The sequence below is a fragment of the Balaenoptera musculus genome, chromosome 8 (assembly GCF_009873245.2).
Source record: "Balaenoptera musculus isolate JJ_BM4_2016_0621 chromosome 8, mBalMus1.pri.v3, whole genome shotgun sequence".
In the NCBI taxonomy this organism is placed as follows: Eukaryota; Metazoa; Chordata; class Mammalia; order Artiodactyla; family Balaenopteridae; genus Balaenoptera; species Balaenoptera musculus.
This window is the reverse complement of record NC_045792.1, coordinates 57,038,920-57,056,330: the sequence shown is the minus strand read 5'-3', so window position 1 is coordinate 57,056,330 and position 17,411 is coordinate 57,038,920. Positions and strand designations below refer to the sequence as shown.

General features: G+C 43.9%; 1 protein-coding gene across 5 annotated transcripts in view; it reads right to left on the bottom strand.

The window, feature by feature from the left end:
- The window catches only part of C2CD3 (C2 domain containing 3 centriole elongation regulator), a 129,128-nt gene that overhangs the window by 14,984 nt on the left and 96,733 nt on the right, over positions 1–17,411 (bottom strand). For 4 of the 5 annotated variants that reach the window (XM_036859728.1, XM_036859730.1, XM_036859731.1 and 1 more), the window contains 4 exons: positions 15,223–15,384; positions 10,956–11,176; positions 8,062–8,983; positions 3,816–3,927 (listed from right to left, as the gene is read on the bottom strand). In XM_036859728.1, the coding sequence (XP_036715623.1) occupies positions 3,816–3,927; positions 8,062–8,983; positions 10,956–11,176; positions 15,223–15,384 (1,417 nt within the window). The remainder of the gene's footprint in view (positions 1–3,815; positions 3,928–8,061; positions 8,984–10,955; positions 11,177–15,222; positions 15,385–17,411) is intronic. The other variant, XM_036859729.1, reaches the window with a different exon arrangement.

Genomic DNA, 17,411 nt, shown 5'->3' with positions numbered 1-17,411 from the left:
ACTGGTGACCTGAACCAGAGGAGAAATAAAGCCACGGAAATGCAGAGCTTCTGGTGGGGACTGGCACCTCCCCTCCTCTAGGACAGGAATACAAATTTGATAAAAACTGAGATGTGTGGGAATTCAGACTTATCAATGTGCCAAAGAAATGAGGTGTCCTCAAAATGGTGCTGGGGAAGCTGAGGGAGAAGTCGGGAAGGAAACCAGTAAAAGAACTAGACATCTTATGGCTTCTCTTTAGAACTATACCCCTAGGCTCCCAGCATACTTCTGGACTGACCCCATCTGTCATCAAAGTGGGCTCTGGAAGAACATAAAAAAAAGTTTAAACGTTAACTGCAAAATGAAACCTATATAAAGAAGGCAAATTAGCTAGAAAAATATACCGTAAGCCAAGTGTCATGATTTTAAAGTGGTGCAATGGAAAGCACAGAGTTTGGAGTCATACTGGTTGGGAGACCCTGGGTAGGTGACAACCTACTTAACCTTTATGTGTCTCAGTTTCTACAGAATAGAAACTATAATACCTTGTAAGTCTGTATGGGAAGTTCTGTATGGGAACCTCAGTTTTCTAGTCTATTAAATGGGGATAACAGTAGTACCCCTCTTATTGGGTTCTTGGGAGAATTAAATCAGTTTACACATGGAAAATGCTTAGAATAATGTCTAGTGCACGGTAAGCGTTACATAGGGGTTGGCTACTATAATTAACAAATAAGCTAATACATTTTGCTCATAGCATGTATTATTCTCTGAAATTGTTTTTTTCAAAGCTCCACAATCCACCTCCTAGAGTAATGAAAATAAAAACAAAAATAAACAAATGGGACCTAATTAAACTTAAAAGCTTTTGCACAGCAAAGGAAACCATAAACAAAACGAAAAGACAACCCACAGAATGGGAGAAAATATTTGCAAATGAAGCGACCGACAAGGGATTAATCTCCAAAATATACAAACAGCTCATGCAGCTCAACATCTAAAAAAACAAACAACCCAATCAAAAAAAGGGCAGAAGATCTAAATATACATTTCTCCAAAGAACACATACAGATGGCCAAAAAGCACATGAAAAGATGCTCAACATGGCTAATTATTAGAGAAATGCAAATCAAAACCACAATGAGGTATCAACCTTATAGCGGTCAGGATGGCCATCATCAAAAAGTCTACAAACAACAAATGCTGGCGAGGGTGTAGAGAAAAGGGAACACTCCTACACTGCTGGTGGGAATGTAAATTGGTATAACCACTATGGAGAACAGTATGGAGGCTCCTTAAAAAACTAAAAATAGAACTACCATATGATCCAGTAATCCCACTCCTGGATATATATATATGTGTGTGTGTGTGTGTATGTAAGTAGTGCTGCAATGAACATTGGGTTGCATGTATCCTTTTGGATTATGGTTTTCTCTGGAGATATATATCAATGTATAGTGCAACTGTAACTAGTGCTGCAATATATATATATTACAGCACTACTTACAATAGCCAAGACATGGAAGCAACCTAAATGTCTATCAACAGAGGAACGGATAAAGAAGATGTGGTACATATATACAATGGAATATTACTCAACCATAAAAAAGAGTGAAATAATGCCATTTGCAGCAACATGATAGATAGATAGAGATTATCATACTAAGTGAAGTAACTCACACAAAGACAAATATCATATGATTTCACTTACATGTGGAATCTAAAAAAACCAATACAAATGAAGTTATTTATAAAACAGAATCAGATTCACAGCCTTCAAAAACAAATTTATGGTTCCCAGAGGGGAAAAGTGGGAGGGGGAGGGGTAAATTAGGAATTTGGGATTAACGTACACACACTACTATACATAAAATGGATAATCGGGACTTCCCTGGTGGTCCAGTGGCTAAGACTCTGTGCTCCCAGTGCAGGGGGCCCAGATTCAATTCCTGGTCAGGGAACTAGATCCCACATGCCACAACTAAGAGTTCACATGCCGCAACTAAAGATCTCACATGCCGCAACTAAAGATCCCGCATGCCTCAACTAAAAGATCCTGCACGCAGCAACGAAGATCCTGTGTGCTGAAACTAAGACCTGGCACAGCCAAATAAATAAATAAATATTTTTAAAAACCCCCAAAACCAAAAATGGATAATCCATAAGGACCTACTGTATAGCACAGGGAACTCTACTCAATATTCTATAATAACCTACATGGGAAAAGAATCTGAAAAAATATGGATATGTGTATATGTATTACTGACTCAGTTTGCTGTACACCTGAAACTAACATTTTAAATCAACAATACTTCAATATAGGGACTTCCCTGGTGGCGCAGTGGTTTAGACTCCGCCTGACAATGCACAAGACACGGGTTCAATCCCTGGTCCGGGAAGATCCCACATGCCACGGGGTAACTAAGCCCGCATGCCTGGAGCCCATGCTTCGCGACAAGAGAAGCCACCGTGATGAGAAGCCCGCGCACCACAACGAATAGCCCCCACTTGCCGCAACTAGAGAAAGTCCGCACACAGCAACCAAGACCCAACGCAACCAATAAATAAATAAATAAATAAATAAATAAAAATACATTTAAAAAAAACCCCAACAATAATTCAATATAAAATAAAAATTAAATAAAAAGAAAAAAAGTCTTCATTGGACTGTTGGTGAGATGAGATGAGCCTAACCACTGCAACTGTACAACCAATAGAAATTTACTCCAAGATTTCATTTACTCTTATAAACTGCGTGCCCAAATAATAAAAAAGGGAATTAAAAATAAAATAAAATAAAAGCTCCATGAGGCAGGGGCTTTGTGTCTCCTCCTCCATATAGCACAGTAGTTAGAAACACAGATTCTGAAACCAGACTGCTTGGGTTCCAATTCTGGTTCTACCACTTAACTACCTGTGTGAGGCAAGTTACTTAATCTCTTTGTGCCTCGGTTTTCTCATCTTAAAATAGGGATAAAAGTATGTACTTCATCAGGTTGCTGAATTAAAGGAGTTAACCTAAAGTGCTTCAAACAGTGCTGGGTACCTGGCAAGCACCACCATGATCATCGTTTTCAGCTTAAACACTGCTTCCTCAGGGAAAGCCTGTTCTTTCTCAGAGCATCTAGGACTCATCACAATTTGTAAATATTTTTTGTTTACTGTTTGTACTCCGTTAAGACAGGGAATTTGCCTTATTTACTACTGCATGCTCAGCACCTAGCACAATGCCTGATACAGCACAGGTACTCGGTAAATATATGCTGAATGATTAGAGAAGCAGATATTATTTCCGTGCCACCTGCGAGAAAGGTCCGGTGCTGTGTCAAGGCAGAAGAGGGCACAGCTAGGATTTGCACAAGGTTCCAACCACCTAACTCAGCTGCATGACGAATAGTTATGAGGTATTCTGTAAACAACAAATAGGTCTAACACTCTGTTACTCTCTTCATCCAGACCTTACTCATCTGCCACGGTCTCCCGAGGTGGCATCTCCTGTTTGAAGCTTCCTCCATTCAAACCCATCTTTGCTTAGTTGGAGCTCCCACAGCACTCAGTATGCGCTTCTTAGCTGAGTCCTGTTTTTACACTTCCGTGCTATTTCTTCTACCTCAGCTGATGACGCCCTTGCTCTTAACACATTTGCTCTGCCTCACTTTTCCCGAGCTCCTCCCACTGCTGGGCCCACAGGATACGCTCAGCACAAGCTTGGAGAGTGACCACTGCTGCTGCCTTTCCAGGAGAATGGCCGGGGCCACTCTGCATTCTGTATGCTTTCATGAAAGAGATGACGACTCTATAGGAAACAGGAGGTCGGCCAGGTGTCCTCTTACCTGATCTGCTGTGGCTGGTGGTGGCAAAGCTGTAGAGAGAGAGAGCATCCGCAGGGAGGCCTCCAACTGCTGGGGAGGTAAAAAGAAGTTGGGCACCACAATGGGCTCTGGGCTATAAAGGTAGTTAAGGGACACAAATACCTAGAAATCTTCCCCAGACCAGCATCTCCTCTGACCTCTACCACCCCTTTGTTTCCTTCCAACTTATTCCTGCCCATGAATCCTTTGCTCAAGTGGTTCCCTCTGCCTGGAAGGCCCTGCAACTCCTAACAAATTGGTCTATACTTTATGGGTCACTTCAGATCCTGCGTCCTCCCGGAAGCCTCCTCTAAATCTCAGCCACAGTGACCCCTCCTTTCCTAGTCTAGAGCCCAGTCTAAAACACAGGCTAATGCTTATTTAGTCTGATATGATTCTCAATTTGTTTCCCTCAATATTCCCTAAGCTTCTCAAAGGCAGAGGTGGTGTATTTCCTTCAGTCACCTCACTACTTCCCTAGAGCCCCATGAGGCTGGCAGGTAGCAAGCACTGGATGATACTTGCCGAGGACCTGCTGGCCAAAACCTGACAGACAGGGTAGGGGTGGGAAGGTGGCTCCAGGGCAGCATCTTAGGCTGGAAGGTGCTGCCTGGCATTGAAGGAGGGCCTGTCCTCCTGGGTGTTCTGTGCTCACATCCAGAAACGAGGGCTCTGCATAAGTAGGCACAGCTGATCCACCACCTGGACGTGAGCCCTAGAAGTCGGGTGCTGTATCTTGCACTTCTCCATATCCTCTGGAGGTACCCAGTACTGTGTTGAGAACACAGTGTTCCACAAATTTGTTCAGTCAAAGCAATGATTCAGTTTGGGAGGGGAAGGAGGGGACTGTTTTGATGGTCTATTTGTTTCTGTTCAATAAGCTAAGTATGGTTCTGATGCAAATTGGTCTATCACTGTTCTTCCATGCTAGACTTTGAACTCGAGGAGGGCAAAGATGAGCTCTTTTTCATACTATATTCCTGTCACCTAGCATAGTACCTGAGACACAATAAATGTTCAATAAATATCTACTGAATGAATGAAATGCATCATTTCCTGCTTTGGCTCAAGTCCCTGATTTTTCTACAGAGAGGTGGGGACGGAGTTGGAAATCCTGAAGGGAAAGAGCCCTTTGACCTCAGCCTTCCTCAGAGACCCCGGTGAGGTAAGGCCTATTTGCTGTTGCCGCTCTGACTGCTGAGGACTCTCAGCCTGACAGTCAGCTTGGCTGTGAGGTGCCCAGGGTGTGCTGAAACACCAAACTCCCCTGCTCAGCCCAGCACCACCTGTCTTTCTAAGGGTCCTGCTCCAACAGTAACCTCTGTCACTTATTAGATGGTACCTTCACAAAAGTTCACACTTTGTGCTTGTTCCTTCATCTGTAAGATGGATATAATAATTGTACCTTTTGAGAATTAAATGACATTATATATACAAAGTGCTTAGAATGGTGCCTGACACATAGCATGTACTCAGTAAATGTCAGCCCTTCCTGTCTCCCCAGTTGAGGGGGAAAAGTCACCACTGGTTCCCTCACACCTACTGAAATCTGCTTTCCATCCCCACCTCTGCACTGTCCTCCTAATGCTAAAGCCAGCGAATACATGTCAGTCCGCATTGTGCTGGACGTCTTAAGCATCAGGGTGCTGACCACCACTCCCCGAAACCCTGCTGCTCCCATCTCTCTCACCGGCTCTCCTCCACCTCCTCTGTGGGCGCGTCTGCTCCCCCCGCCCTCACGTACTGGTGATCCTCGGGGCTCTGTCTTGTGTGGCTCTCCCTTTCTCTGTCTCCTTGCTGTTCTTGTCTGTTTCCAGAGATATCTACCTTCATAGCTGATCTCATCCTGAACTCCAGGCCTGCATTTCCTCCTGGACGTCTCACAGGCACATGTGCAAAACAGCAGTCTGCCTCTTCCCTCCAAACTGTCTGTCTTTATGTGCTATTTCTTACCTAGTAAATGACCTAACTTGTGACAGAAATCTCTCAGTCATACTTTCTGTTTTCCTCTTTCTCATCCCCTGCCCCTATCTAATCCTCTCAGATCCCTCCTCCTTTTCCTCATCATAAAGCAGTCTATGCTTTAGGTCAGACTTTCTTCATCTTTCATTATTACTGCAAGTTTCCTACCTGGTCTCCTTGCTTCTGGTCTCTCCTGACCTAATCCACCCTCTACAAGGCACTGGGAGAATTTTCTAATATGTAAATCTGACCAATCATATGCTTGCTTAACATTTACTGAACACTATTTACGTACCAGGCACTATGCTAGGTAGTTTACATTGTTAATTTAATTTTCACAACAACCCCACAAGAAAACTACTGTTATTACTTATTTATTTAAAGATAAGGAAACTGAAGTTTAATCTGCTAACAAGACAGAGTCCAAGTACCTCAGCCAGATATAAAAGGCCCCTTAAGATCCAGCCCAGCTTCACCCCTCACCACCCCTCTTATCCGGGGGCTCTAACCACAGTGACTTCTGCCCACAGGCCAGGCTCCTTCAAGTGGCTACGCCTCTGCACACACAGTTCGCTGTGACTACAACGTTCTTGTCCCTGCCTACAGAATGGCTATTCATCTTTGAGGTCCAGCTCTACTGGCTCTCTTTCTGGGGTACCTCCAAACAGAGTTATGGCAGCTTCCTCCTCTTGTTCCCTAGCATTTTGTCCATGCCTTAGAACAACAAAGGCTATTTATCACTGCCTATTTACTGTTACTGTCATTACCTGTCTCCTACCTCATAATGGGAACTTCTCGAGGTAAGGGCTGATTCAAATCTCTGTCCTCATTACACAGCACCGGGCCTGGCAATACTCACTTTTTGAAAGAATGAGCAGTTGGGAAGGCCCGAATTAAAGCAGTGCCCTTAGGACCTGGCACATGTGACTGCTCCTCCACTGACCATAAACTCTGAGCACAACTAAATCGACTGTAGAGGCAGAAACATCAGAAGCCAGGAAGAACGAGGCCAGGAAAGAACACCGAGGCACTCTGCTTTCAGTGCTCAGCCTCCAGCCATTTCACGCTTTAAGCCTCTCCTGAGCCCATACCCCCTACCCTCAGGTTTCTCTCTGCCTTACATCAATAATCACATCTGTGTGGTATGTACAAATGTTCCCACTCATTTGAGTTTCTCAAGAATCCTGTGAAACTGATAGCTCATTTCAATCTATATTTACTGATCCTTTCTGTGTGTCATGTCTGGGGACATGGAGAAAGACAAGGTCCTTGACCTACCTGTGAGTGTACAGTCTGGTGGGTAAGGGATTACTACCTCCATCTTATAGGTGAAGAAATCGAGGCTCAGAAAGGTTAAACTATATGCTTGACGTTACACAAGTAGTAACAGCTGGGTCCGAATGGTCAAAGTCAGGCCCCCTGATTTCTAGTGGAGAAAGAACTGCAAAGCACTACAAAGGCAGCCTGCTTCACCCACCAGCCCTGCAATAACCCCTGCTTATTGTTGGGATATCAGGTGAGCTGATGTGATCAGCTGGTTAGGCTACAGATGTGAGGGCTACTGATGGTCCCAAGTGGTTTCCTTTCCCCATAACATGCCCATCTGCATTTCAAAGGAGGAAGAGGGGGAATGTCAGATGCCCCTCTCCCCATCAACACTGCCATCCTGGGGGGGCTTGGGTAAGACCATTTCAACAGTGCCCACTTTCCCCTCCCCTTGGCTCCATCACTTGCCTTTAAAAAAAATTAATTAGGCAAGTCACTAAAACTCTGAGTCTCCATTTCATTACATGCAAAATAGAAATGATACCAACTTTAAAGACTTGTGTGACCGAATGCAAAATGTACGTAAAGTGCCTGGCACATGGTAAATGCTCAATCCGTGGTAGGACTCTTCTTTCTCTACACCCTCCCCTGGAATTTCAACTGAGATTAATGGTCTCATTCCTTAGATGCAGAACCTTGCCTTCAGGTGTAAAATACCCAGAGATTAATCAGATAAATCAGGCTAGGATAGGCTAATGAATGTACTACCAACATCTAAACCCAGTTTAAAGCATTATGCTTCAGAGGCCTGATGATAACGGTAGAATCGTAGCACCTGATCAGTACAGGTGAGTCTTCAGCAGGAAGGGGCTCCCCACGCCCCTGAGTGCATTCTATGAGGGGGGCCACTGCTCACGCTCATGCGGCTGGCCTAAGCACCAGCACCCAAAATGCCTAGAGATGGCTTAAGGGGCTACCTGGGGGAAACACCAAAGGATACAGGAGGATGCTCTGCTTCGTGGACACCTCTGACCCAGATGTCTCCTGCTTGTGCCTGATGTCAGGGCAGTTGATGGGTGGCTGCTTATGGTTTTCCCTTCTGCTCTGGGAGGCTGGGTGTAGAGGGAGCTTCTCAGAGCTATCAGCAGAGTCACTTAGCTCATCGGAGACCACTTCCTTCTCAGCCTGGGCCTCTGGCTTGGGCTCCTGGTCCTGGTCTGCCTTTGGTGAGTGCCACCCAACACAGGTTTTGCTCTGTTGGGCTCCTGAGAGTGTCACATGGGAGCTGAGCTGAGGGCCTGCTGAGGCAGGCTCTCCAACCCTGGCCTTACAGGCCACACCCTCACAAGGAACAATACTGTGGCTAGGAGAGCCCTGCCTATGCAAGTGGGGGTTAACAGTCCTTTCCGGGCTGGACAGAAAGCTACTTCTGACCTTGAGCTCCTCTCTGAGGAAAGGCTCTGAAGGACAAGAGGGGCCTTCCCTCTGCCCCTCATCAGGCTGAGGGCTGATGATCTCACTTGCATCTGACATGAAACTGGACCAAGGGCTAGTTTTGTCTGTTACGGTGGTGATCTCATTGAGGGTCCTGGGCTCAATGATGTCTTCTTCATAGTCCTCATCACTGTAGGCCAGGCCTGCCTTGGTGTCCTCACTGCTCTGCATTCTTGTGATGGGTACCGTGTGCCCCAGGGCCTCATGAAGCATTCCTCTTCCACTTGAAGTCTCTTCAAGAGTAGAGGGAAGTGGGGAGTTTCTGCCCTCATCTGGAGCTCTTGCCAATGGCAGGTCTGGAGTTGTGCTTCGTTCTTCCATGGCTACTGTGTCCTGAGCATCTGGGAGGGTGGTGACTTCTCTGCTTCTACTCCTCGCTTGGTGAGAACGCAAAGATCCTTGAGAGCTCCGGGTGATAGTCTGCAGATCTAAACAGTAACAGATATCACTCTTACTACAAGGTAGGGCCACAGACCACTCAACTTTCCCACATTAGCTTCTAGTTTCAGATGTAGTCTTGCAATCAGACCTTTGAACAAACCTTAAAGATAATAGTTAATTTGCCCCCAAGAGTCAGTGAAACTATATTCAAGGCAGTACAATTTCTAGCATTTTATTCTAATATCAGAGGACCAAAATCTAATCCATTTATAGCTGTGGTTACGTCTGTGGAAACACTTTCAGAGACTATCTGCTCATGCTCAGGAATTCTTGGGAGCTGGGAGTCCTGGCGGGAATGTTCATGCTTCCATTTACTTCAGTAATTACCTATATTAAAAACCAAAATGAGAATCCACTTATTTACCTATTTGATGACAGTTATTAGAACTATTTTATTTGGAAAATAAAAGCAAAGAAATACCCATCACCCAAATGATAAGGCTGTGGAGATTTGTGAAGAAAATGGAGGCAACATGGTGTGCTGGGAAGAGCACAGGCTTTGGAGCCAGTCAGTCTTGGGTTCAAATCTCTACTGTCACTTGTCAATTTTGTGGTTACGAGCAAACTATCCTGAGTCTGTTTATCTTTAAAATGTGATAAACCACCTTTTTCACAGCGTTATGGTGAAAAATATATGAGATAAATGGGCATACATTGTGTAGCACATATATAGGCATTCAGTAACTCCTTTCAAAAGTCATCCTCTCCTTGTAAAAATCAGTTCTCCTTCTGTCATCCCCTTGCTTAGAACTCCCCCTTTTCTTCCAGGATAAAGATTAAACTCCTAAGCTTGCCTTCAAGGCCCTTCGGCTTCAAGCCTTTGATTCTCCTCACTCTCCTCTTTTAATATGACCTTTAAAGGGATTCTCCTTATCCACTCTCACCTCCACCCCAAACAAGCCTCCCTCTGTTTTGCTCTTATGCTTTCTTTCTGGGGGGCAGCTTCTTTGGTTGACTACAGCATGCATGCTTGATGAAAGCACAGACAATGCCTGTCTTGTCCACCACTGTATCCTGCCAGAACTAGTGACACAATAATGCCTGGCACAGCTGGTGCTCAATAAACAGTTGACTGATTATTTCCAAGCAAGTGGAAGCCAAACACAGAGTACACTTCTGTGGTCCTGGCTACCAACAGGTTAGGTATCTGGGAGAAGAGGGTAGGAAGGTTTGTGCCTAATATCAACCATGGTGGCTTTTTTTCCCTTTAAAGAGAAAAAACTGAACTTATTCATCCCTGTGTAGAATCTACACATTCTGCTTGAGAAAAACGATCCCGGGAATTCCCTGGCAGTCCAGTGGTTAGGACTCCGTGCTTTCACTGCTAAGGGCCCGGGTTCAATCCCTGGTCAGGAAGCTACGATAGCGGTGTGGCCAAGAAAAAAAAAAAAAAAAAAAAAGCTCCCTCAATGGTATCAATACAGTCAAAGTGAGAACCACCAGTTAAGGGGGCTTTTCAAAGGGTAGACTATGGACCACCAACACCTAGAATCATCTGGGGTGCTTGATAAAAATGCAGTCTTCTGGCCTCTGAGAATTAAAATCTGAAATATGTTTGTAGTTGAGTTTTTCCGAAAATAGAGTGGCACGAGTTCACGAACTGCCACTGAAGAACTCATCTAATCCATTCCCCTCTTTTTCTGGTTGGGGAAACTGAAGCTCAAGAAGAGAAAGGGTATGCTCAGAGTCAAACAGTAAGTCTGTGCCACAAACCCACCAAGGATTCAACTCGGGTCGCCTGCCTCTCAGTCCCATGTTCTTTCCATTGCACACGTTCCAATGCCACGCTACTATGTCTCTCCTTTCAAAAGGAAGACAGTAAATAAGTAAGTAAGAGAGATGGTGAAAGCTGTTGGTCTCTATTTGCCATAAAGACTTGTCTGAAGGCACACATTCAAATGCTTTTTGAATAAGCACCCATGACCATAACTCCTCAACAAGAGCGGCCCTGAGCCATACCCGAGATTAAGGAGCTGACTTGCAACACCAGGTTACTGGATTTCTCCAGGATGCAATGGTTTTCGGGGTCTAGGCTGCTGGCTCCTGGCCGAAGATGGTCCCTCTGACTCTCTTGGCACTGCGAGATGGCAGTATGGGTCTGAGGACTGAGGGGAAGTAAAGGCTTGGTGAGCTTCTGGCTGAAGTACCGCTGGAGCTGATCTAGCTCACTCAGATTCCTCCTGCAAAAGAAGAAGGGGAGAAGAAAAAAGGGTCATTCACTGGGATTATGAGCATCTTTTATGTTCCCCTGACCTTCCATTGCTTGAGCTAGGACCTTAGCATCTCTCACTTGGTCTATTAACAGCAGGGCCCCTCTCTCTCCAATCCACCAATTCATCCTTCACCTCTCTGACTACAATCCCACTGCCGGGGACAACATTTTCCCTCTCTGTCTGGTTAATGGGATTCCTCTTCTGATGTCCAGCAAGTATTCTACCTCCTTATAGGGAACAATTCTTATCATCATTCCAATCCTCACTTCCCCTTACTCTGGGCTAGCACTGACCTCTGCTACCTTTTAACCATTCCTGATCCTTCAAGCAAGTGACCTCTTCCAGCAAGCCTTCCCTGACTCTCTAAGTTGGTTTAAGGGCCACTCCTCTGTGCTCTAGTTCTTTCTGTACTCTTCAACCATATCATTTGTTTGTTTCACATCAATTTCCCCTGATGTGATGTGAACTCTGTGCTGATTCCTTTATATCTACTGCACCCAGCACAGTGCTTGGCACAAAATAAATGAATGCTGAATGGATAAATAGATATGAATAAATGACCTTTAAAAAAATCTTCTGGGGGCTTCCCTGGTGGCGCAGTGGCTGAGAATCTGCCTGCCAATGCAGGGGACACGGGTTCGAGCCCTGGTCTGGGAGGATCCCACATGCCGCGGAGCAACTAGGCCCGTGAGCCACAACTACTGAGCCTGCGCGTCTGGAGCTTGTGCTCCGCAACAAGAGAGGCCGCGATAGTAAGAGGCCCACGCACCGCGATGAAGAGTGGCCCCCGCTTGCCACAACTGGAGAAAGCCCTCGCATAGAAATGAAGACCCAACACAGCCAAAAATAAATAAATAAATAAATTAATTAATTAAAAAAAAATCTTCTGTTCAAAAACCTTTAATGGGGGCACATTCATTCTTACTACTCCGAAGAGAAATCACACCAACTATTACCACCTTCACTTGCATAGGATTTTACGTTTTATGCTTTCAAACACATTACCTTGTTTAATTCTCATCCAACCAGATGAGATCAGTAATTACTGTTTTACAAATAAGGAATGTGAGGTCAGAGAATTTAAGTGATTTGTCTAGGGTAAGTAGTAGCATGCAGCTACTCAGAAATTGTAACTCCAAGACTTATGCTTTTTCCATTATAGTAGATGGGCTCTGTCCCAACTGGGTTCATTTCTGCCTCACACCCCTGCAGGCTAGAACCCGAGTTCAAGCTGCTCCCTGCTCTGTCCCTGTCCTATTCACTTTTTAAGGTGCAGCTCATATTTCTCCTTTTCAAAGTCCATTGTCCCAAGTCATTAGGCCACCTCTCCCTTAAACTCCTTCACTCTTGGCATCTAACCTTCTGCCTTAGATTTTCCCTTAGTTTTCTCATTATGTGTTAGTTTAGTTTCCCTAGCTAGGCCATGCGCGTCTGGTAATAGAAGATAATATCTCAAACTTCTCTATTTCTCTAGTATACTCAGTGTGCCCGGCACAACTGGCACAACACAGACACTAAAAAACTGTGAAGTAAACAGAAAGTCTTTCTATCCTTTTGTTAAGAACAGTCTGCATATCTTAGAGTCAAACGTAAATTAAATGAGAGGACAAAGCTGATCCTTATTCTATCACTAGAAGCCACAACTCTATCAAATCATAGTGGATTTACTTAGGTGTCTATATTTGGGTTTATGCCACACAGATAAATACCTGTAGCAGGAACATGCAGACAAATGTCAACTTGGTGAAGCTTTAGAAAATATGCAAACCCAACTGGCCTTGTCAGAGGTTCTGGGTATAGAACCTATTAACACCTAGCTGCAAATTCCTCATTTGTGGGAAAAGTTTGGTAATACTTGCCCTGCAGGCCTCACAGGATTGCTGTGACTCAAATGAAACACTGCTTTAGGGCTCCATGAACCCAAGGAAGTAATGCAAAATTGACATCATCTTGTTTCATCTGTTTCGTAGGGAATTTGTCTACGGCAGTGGTTCTCAAAACCTGGCTCTAGGACTGGCAGCATCAGCGTTACCTGAGAAGTCGTTAGAAACGCAAGCTCTCAGGCCCTATCCTAGACCTACTGAATCAAGAGCTGTATGGGTGGGTCCCAGCAATAACTGTTTTAATAAGCTCTTCATGTGATTCTGACACACACTAAATTTTGAGAACCACTCCTCCAGGGCAGTGGTTTTTAGCCTGATGGTTTTAGCTCCAAGGGGACATTCGGCAATGTATGGAGACATTTTTGGTTGTCACAGCTGGGGGAGGGGTGCTACTAATATTTAGTGGATAGAGACCAGGGATGCTGCTAAATATCCTAGGATGCACAGGACAGGCCCCCACAGGCAAAATATCTGGCCCAAATGTCAACAGTGCTGAGGTTGAGAGAAACTGCTCTAGGGTGAAGGAGAGTTTCTTTCTCTCCTTCCTCAGTGGGTGCTAAAGTATGCCATGTGAATGGTCCAATAAAATGCAGCCACACTGTTGATGGTTTTACTTAGCCTCCAATCTCCAGCATCTTCCTAAAATGAGAATCTGAACATATTACTTCCTTATAAGTTTGAGCAATTTCCCCGTCTATAGCACGACTGCTCAGTCCTTTCTAACCCATGTCCCACCAAAAAAGATTTTGCCAATCTTTCATTCTGAGCTTGTTTTATGAAATCAAATAATAGATTAGTTTTTTTAAAAAGTAAAATCCTTGGGCTTCCCTGGTGGCGCAGTGGTTGAGAATCTGCCTGCCAATGCAGGGCACACGGGTTCGAGCCCTGGTCCGGGAAGATCCCACATGCCGCGGAGCAATTGGGCCCGTGAGCCACAACTACTGGGCCTGTGCGTCTGGAGCCTGTGCTCCGCAACAAGAGAGGCCGCGACGGTGAGAGGCCCGCGCACCGCGATGAAGGGTGGCCCCCACTTGCCACAACTAGAGAAGGCCCTCGCACAGAAACGAAGACCCAACACAGCAAAAAATAAATAAGAAAAAAAAAAAAAAAAAGTAAAATCCTTTTTTATATTTGTTTCCTCAAACTTTACACATTCTCTTCCTCCCAGCCCCATCACTTTCCATTTGAGAATCACTGTTGTAAAAGTGCAAACTCTTGGCCTGACATTCAAGGCCCTTCGAGAACTGACTCCCACACAACTTGCCCTGCTCCCTACATCTTATGCTCAGCCTCACCCTAACTGCACTGCTGGTGTCTCCCCAAACTGGGCTTATTGTTTCATGCTCCTGGGCCTTAGCACATTTTTTTTCTGCACAGAATGCCCTTCATATTTGTTGACTTGTTCCTTTAAAGACCAGTTCAAATGTGACTTCTTTATATCTTTCCATGACCAACCTAGAATGTTACTCATTCCTTCATGTACCCTTGGCCAGGAAACCTGGAACTCTTATCATACATGGTTATAATTATAATGGCAACATGGCTGTCTCCTCTGCTGGGAATGGCAGAGCCAGGATTGGAAATCAAGTCTATCTGACTGGAGCCAAGTCCTTTCCACTGCACCACACTTCTTACTAGGTAATCCAGGGGCTGATCCAAATGATCTCTAATGGTCCTTTCAATTCTCACAGTGCTTTTCTGGCTCAGATGCTGACTAAACTAAGAAAGAGACAGGGAAGCATTAACAGGACAGATGCTGGTCTGGAAGAATCCGGTGGTTGTGAGGATAAAGACAGTGAGACAGTAGGCAGGATCAGGCTTTGTAAATTGTAGAGTAGATGTTAGGGTGGTTATTATGAAGTCTGATGACCAATCTAAAGTTTCTATATTTGTAGGTGGACCAGAAATATAGCCCCCTGAAGGACTGGAAGGCCCCAAGCTGAGACAGATTCATCTGTGAGGAATCCTGTGAGGCTCCAGGTCCACTTCGAAGCTAACATACACGAAAGCCCTTGCTAAACATCCCGGAGCGGTGGTAGCTGATAGAAAGCAGTACTGCAGGTTGCCTTTGCCCATTCACCTTGTGCTCCACTATGGTTCCCTGTGTCTTTACTCAGCAGAGAGCCTCACCTGAGAGAAGTCAGAATGGAAGTATGGGAGGACAAGGGTGATGTGGTCAGTTTGTCATCACTTGGCAAGATTGCCTCTCCCTGCTGCAGGGATTCATGGAATCGGCGGATGTTCTGCACATGCTCTTCGTGGCGTGATGCCTTGCTTCTTGTGGTACTGCTTCTATCAGGAATAAATGGGGGCAAAATAAATTCCCAACCAATGAGAAAACAAACAATAAATTTGTGACAACAAACAAATCACCCTCCTGACATGGTACTGCAAATCCATCCCCACTACCACAGTTCCGGCTTCATCGACTCAATTGCTTGGATTATAATTATCTCCTGAATAATTCTGTCTTCAGTCTTATTCATTCCCCTTTTATAAATTCTCTATATTATAGCCTCAGTGATTTTTTAAAAACACAGAACTGAAATAACAATAACAACAACATTTATGGAGTCCTTATTATGTGCCAAGCACTGTTCTAAGCATTCAACATGTACTAACCTATTCAATTACTATCATTCCTTTCTAGCTTTGGCTTCTCTTTTTTTATCTTTAGAACAAATTTCAAGTTCCTTAGCATGGTATTCAAGAACTTGATCCCAGCAATAATCATCTTCTTTTTGTTTTTTAATTAACTAATTTACTTTTTAAATTATTTATTTATTTAAAAAATTAATTAATTTATTTTTGGCTTAGTTGGGTCTTAGTTGTGGCACGCAGGATCTTTTGTTGCGGCGCACAGGCTTCTCTCTAGCTGCGGCACGCGTGGGCTCCAGAGTGCATGGGCTCTGTAGTTGTGGCACATAGGCTCTCTAGTCATGGTGTGTGGGCTCAATTGTCCCGCGGCATGTGGGATCTTAGTTCTCCAGCCAGGGATCAAACCTGCGTCCCCTGCATTGGAAGGTGGATTCTTAACCACTGGACAACCAGGGAAGTCCCTTCTTCTTTTTAAATAACAGCTTCATTGAGATATAATTCACATAACAAATAATTCACCCATTTCAAGTGTACAATACAATGGATTTTAATATATTCAGAGCTGTGCAACCATCAGCACAATCAATTTTAGAATATTTTCATCACTCTAAAAAGAAATCCTATACCTAACAGCCATTACTCCATATTTCCTCCTCTCCCCTGACCCTCCACCCAAACCTCCCAGCCCCACGCAACTGCTAATCCACTTCCTGTCTCTATAGATTTGCCTAATCCAGATATTTTATATTAATGGAATCATACATATGTGATGTTTTGTGACTAGCTTCTTCCATTTAGCATACTGTTTTCAAGCTTAATCTATGTGGTAGCATATATCAGTACTTCATTCCTTTTCATGGCTGAATAATTTTCCATTGTATAGATATATCACATTTTGTTTATCTACTTACCAGTTGATAGACATTTGGGTTGTTTCTATTTTTTGGTTATTAGGAATAATGCTGCTACAAACAATCATGTACAAGTTTTTGTGTGGACATATGTTTTCATTTCTCTTGGGTATATACATAGGAGTGAAAGTACTGGATCATACGGTTCTTCTATGTTTAACCTTTTAAGGAACTACCAGACTGTTTTCCAAAACAGCTGCACCATTCTACATTCCCACAAGCCATGTATGAGGATTCCAATTTCTCCATATCCTCCCCAACACTTGTGATATTTGTCTTTTTGATTACAGCCGTCCTAGTGGATGTGAAGTGGTATGTCATTATAGTTTTTATTTATATTTCCCTGATGGCTAATGACAAACACCTTTCATGTGCTTATTGGCCATTTGTATATCTTCTTTAGAGATATATCTATTCAGATCATTTGCTTATTTTTAATTGAGTTATTTGCTTTATATTATTAAGTTGTAAGAACTCTTTATATATTCTGGATACAAGTCTCTTATCAGATCTATGATTTGCAAATATTTTCTCACATTCTGTGGGTTGTCTTTTCACTTTCTTGGTATCGTTTGTAGAAGGAAAGTTTTAAATTTTGATGAATCCAATTTATTTTTTCCTTTGTTGCTTCTACTTCTGGTGTCATATCTAAGGAATCATTGCCTAATCAAAGGTTATAAAAAATTTACTATGTTTTCTTCTAAGAGTTTTTATAGTTTTAGCTCTTATATTTAGATATATGACCCATTTGGAGTTAGTTCTGTATATGGTCTGAGGAAGGGGGTCCCACTTCAGTCTTCTGCTTGCGGA